Source organism: Urocitellus parryii, chromosome 5 (assembly GCF_045843805.1).
Source record: "Urocitellus parryii isolate mUroPar1 chromosome 5, mUroPar1.hap1, whole genome shotgun sequence".
Lineage (NCBI taxonomy): Eukaryota > Metazoa > Chordata > Mammalia > Rodentia > Sciuridae > Urocitellus > Urocitellus parryii.
In genome coordinates, this window is record NC_135535.1 from 117,782,494 (window position 1) to 117,785,856 (window position 3,363).

At 48.6% G+C, this 3,363-nt stretch overlaps 1 protein-coding gene across 1 annotated transcript; it reads left to right on the forward strand.

Moving 5' to 3' along the window:
• Window positions 1-233: 233 nt before the first annotated feature.
• Window positions 234-1,316, forward strand: Ninj2 (ninjurin 2). Its single transcript, XM_026410984.2, has 2 exons — window positions 234-465; window positions 1,150-1,316. Exons 1-2 carry the CDS (start codon window positions 312-314, stop codon window positions 1,314-1,316), a joined length of 321 nt encoding a protein of 106 aa, XP_026266769.2. The 5' UTR covers window positions 234-311.
• Window positions 1,317-3,363: the final 2,047 nt, after the last annotated feature.

Below are 3,363 nucleotides of genomic sequence, written 5' to 3' on the forward strand. Positions count from 1 at the left end.
CTTCACCTCAGCCTCCCGAGGACCTGGGACTGCAAGTCTGGGCCACAATGCCCAGTAGCCCTTTCTTCTTCTTCAAGCCATAAACCCATAAACCATGCAGGGGCTCACCATCAATGGTGAGGGCATTCCCACCTGCTTTGGGAAGGGAATTAAAATCTCTCTCCACTTTCCAGTCTCTCCACTGCTTCCCTTCTGAAGTTTCCTAGGTTAAGTCTGTGCTTTCTCCGTTACAGCCTGGGAACTCCAACCCCAGGAGGAACCAACCCATCAACCTGAACCATTATGCCACCAAGAAGAGTGTGGCAGAGAGCATGCTGGATGTGGCTCTCTTCATGTCCAATGCCACACGGCTGAAAGCGGTGCTTGAGCAGGGACCGTCCTCTCATTACTACACTGCCCTTGTCACCCTCATCAGCATCTCTCTGCTCCTGCAGGTGGTCATCGGAATCCTCTTGGTTGTCATTGGTGAGGAGCCAGTCCCCTGGGTTGGCACATGCCAATTTAGATACTTAGTGTTAGCCCACTGCACCTACAAGTGCACAAATAACTCCTGTTCAGCAAGACTAGAAATCTATTCTATCCTGATATCCCAGAAGATGGACACTCCACAATACCTGCCAAATGACTATCTTTACTCACTGTGGCAGAGTTCCCTACAGGCATTTTGGTTTTTGGTTTTGGTATGGAGGATTAAACCCAGAGGTGCTTAACCACTGAGCCACATCCCAGCCTTTTTTTTTTTTTTTTTTGTATTTTATTTTGAGGCAGGGTCTTGCTAAATCGCTCAGGGCCTCACCAAATTGCTGAGGCTGGCTTTGAACTTGTGATCCTCTTGCCTCAGCCTCCTGAGCTGCTGGATTACAGGCATGTGCCACTGCACCCAGCTCCCTATAGTATTTCGTGATTATTCATCTCCACTTTTGGAAGAACCTGTTTAAATTCCCAAATCCTATCCCATGAAGTACCATGTGCTGTCAGGAGGGCCAAAGGCATTTCAATCTCAGCCCAACAATGACCACTTCCCTTGATTTCTGCCAGGTGGATCTCTGAAGTGCCAGACTTTCTCCAAGCTAGTGCATGTGGGGAGGGAAGCTCCAGGGTGTGGCTCCTGCTCTGATCCTCACTTCCCCGCTCCCTACTCCTCCACAGCACGGCTGAACCTGAACGAGGTGCAGAAGCAATGGCGACTAAACCAGCTCAACAATGCGGCCACCACCTTGGTCTTCATCACTGTTGTCATCAACGTCTTCATTACAGCCTTTGGGGCACAAAAGACAGGCTTCCTGACTGCCAGGGCCTCAAGGAATCCCCTTTGAGCACAGCCTGGGACCTAGGTGAGGAAGAATGGGAGGTTCCTGATCTAAGAGCTCCCCCAGGTGGCCCATCTGTCCCCTCTGGGGGTTGGGGTAAGAAGAATCTCCCTTGCTAAGCCAAAGGGGAAGGCCTATAGGTCTAGGGCCAAAGGGGTGTCTTGAAGAGTGGGGACTGGTTCTTTTTTTTGGAGGGGGGAAGAGGGTACCAGGGATTTATCTCAGGGGCATTTGACCACTGAGCCATATTCCCAGCCCTATTTTTTTTTTTTTTAATATTTTATTTAGAGACAGGGTCTCACTGAGTTGCTTAGCGCCTAGCTTTTTGCTGGGGCTGGCTTTGAACTTGTGATCCTTCTGTCTCGGCCTCCCCATCCGCTGGGATCACAGGCGTGTGGCACCGTGCCAGGCAGGGGACTGGTTCTTAATAAGACCTACCCTAAGTCCCTTCTCCCAATGAGTGACTCCTATAGTTCTTAGGCTCAGATTATTCCACAGCCTGGGGTGGGCTGGAAGCTAATGTGGCTAGTGTTTGGTTCAGCCCATCTAGCAAGAGAAAGACAGAAACATGAAATGTCTCTTTGGTATTGTCTAGCAGCTCTTGTTACTCAGATTATGGTCCGTGAGCCAGAAGAATCTACAAAATCACTGGGGAGCCGGCTTTAGAAATGCAGGACTTCCGGCCTCCATTCCATTCATGGGATCAGCACTTGCATTTTAGTAAGACTGCCAGGTGAACAGTGTCTGCATCCAAGTCTGAGGAGCACTGGTCTGTCTGCTCTCCTCATTGCCTCTTGTCTGCTTCCTCTACAGGTACTGGTCCTGGAACTGCTTCTGCCTCCTTCCTCCTTGATCTGCCAGGCTAATGGGCACTTTCCACAGCCCCTGGGAGAGCTTCTAAAAGAGCAATATAGCTGTGCTGGCTTCTTCCCTGTAGCACCTGAATAAAGATGTGATACTTTACAGGTCTAAGGGACTCCAACTTGTTCCGCATTCCTGAGCTCTGACTCCAGTACTGCCAATCTTCCCCCCCTGGCAGCATCTCCTGAGCCTACGGCAGGTTAATGTGAGATCAAGCCTTTGGTCCCAACCCCACCCCATGCCTTCCCTCTGCGCCAGGCCTCAGTTCTCCCTTTGTGTAAAATGGATTAACTTCTATCTATAAAAATCTCTGTGAATCCAGAGTCAATCTCCTCGTCTTCAGTTGTGAAGGCTCCAGTGTCCAGGCTGGTGGTCTGAATGCCCTCTCTGTGTCCTGGAAAGGGATTATGATATCTCCTACCTCAATCACAGATCAGTCAATTCTGGACTAATGCATTTATGCACAAACCTTTTCAAGGACCTACTGAAACCTGTAATAGCTTTCGCATTACAGTGTCTCCTGCTGGGTGTGGTAGCACATACCTATAATCCCAGCAATTGGGGAGGCTGAGACAGGAGGATCGCAAATTTTTCAGGCCAGCCTCAGCAACTCAGCAAGGCCCTAAGCAACTTTGTGAGATTCTGTGTCAACATGAAAATACATAAATTAATTAAAAGGGCTGGGGGTATAGCTCAGTGGTAAAGCCCCTAGGTTCAATCCCTAGTACCCCCACCTCCAAAGTGTCTCTTAAGCACATGTTTACTAAATACAAATTTTGATCTTCGCTCGGGCCAAATACAACGAGGACAGTCAACTTGCAAACAGAAGTGATTTTTCATTTTTATTGGTCTTGCACATGCTAGGCAAACACTCTACCACTGAGCGACATCCCCAGCCCTATCTGCTATTTTAATTAATTAATTAATTAATTTTTATTTATTTTTGCAGTGCCAGGGTTTGAACTCAGGAGTTCTCTACTACGGAGCCACATCCCCAGCCCTTTTTATTTTTTATTTTGATAGTGTCTCACTAAGTTGCTGAGGCTGACCTTGAACTTATGATCCTTCTGCCTCAGCCTCCTGAATCTCTGGGATTACAGGCATGGACCACAGCCCCATCTGTTAACTTAGAATAAGCTACCCCTTGGCTCTTATCCACTGCTCACCAAACCATCTGGCCCGATAGCTAGCC

What these genes read in the sequence shown, in the direction of transcription:
- Ninj2 (XM_026410984.2), top strand. Translation starts at nt 312, where the DNA reads ATGCTGGATGTGGCTCTCTTCATGTCCAATGCCACACGGCTGAAAGCG. An exon ending in AATCCTCTTGGTTGTCATTG is followed by an intron (nt 466 to 1,149) that starts GTGAGGAGCCAG and finishes ACTCCTCCACAG; the next exon opens with CACGGCTGAACCTGAACGAG.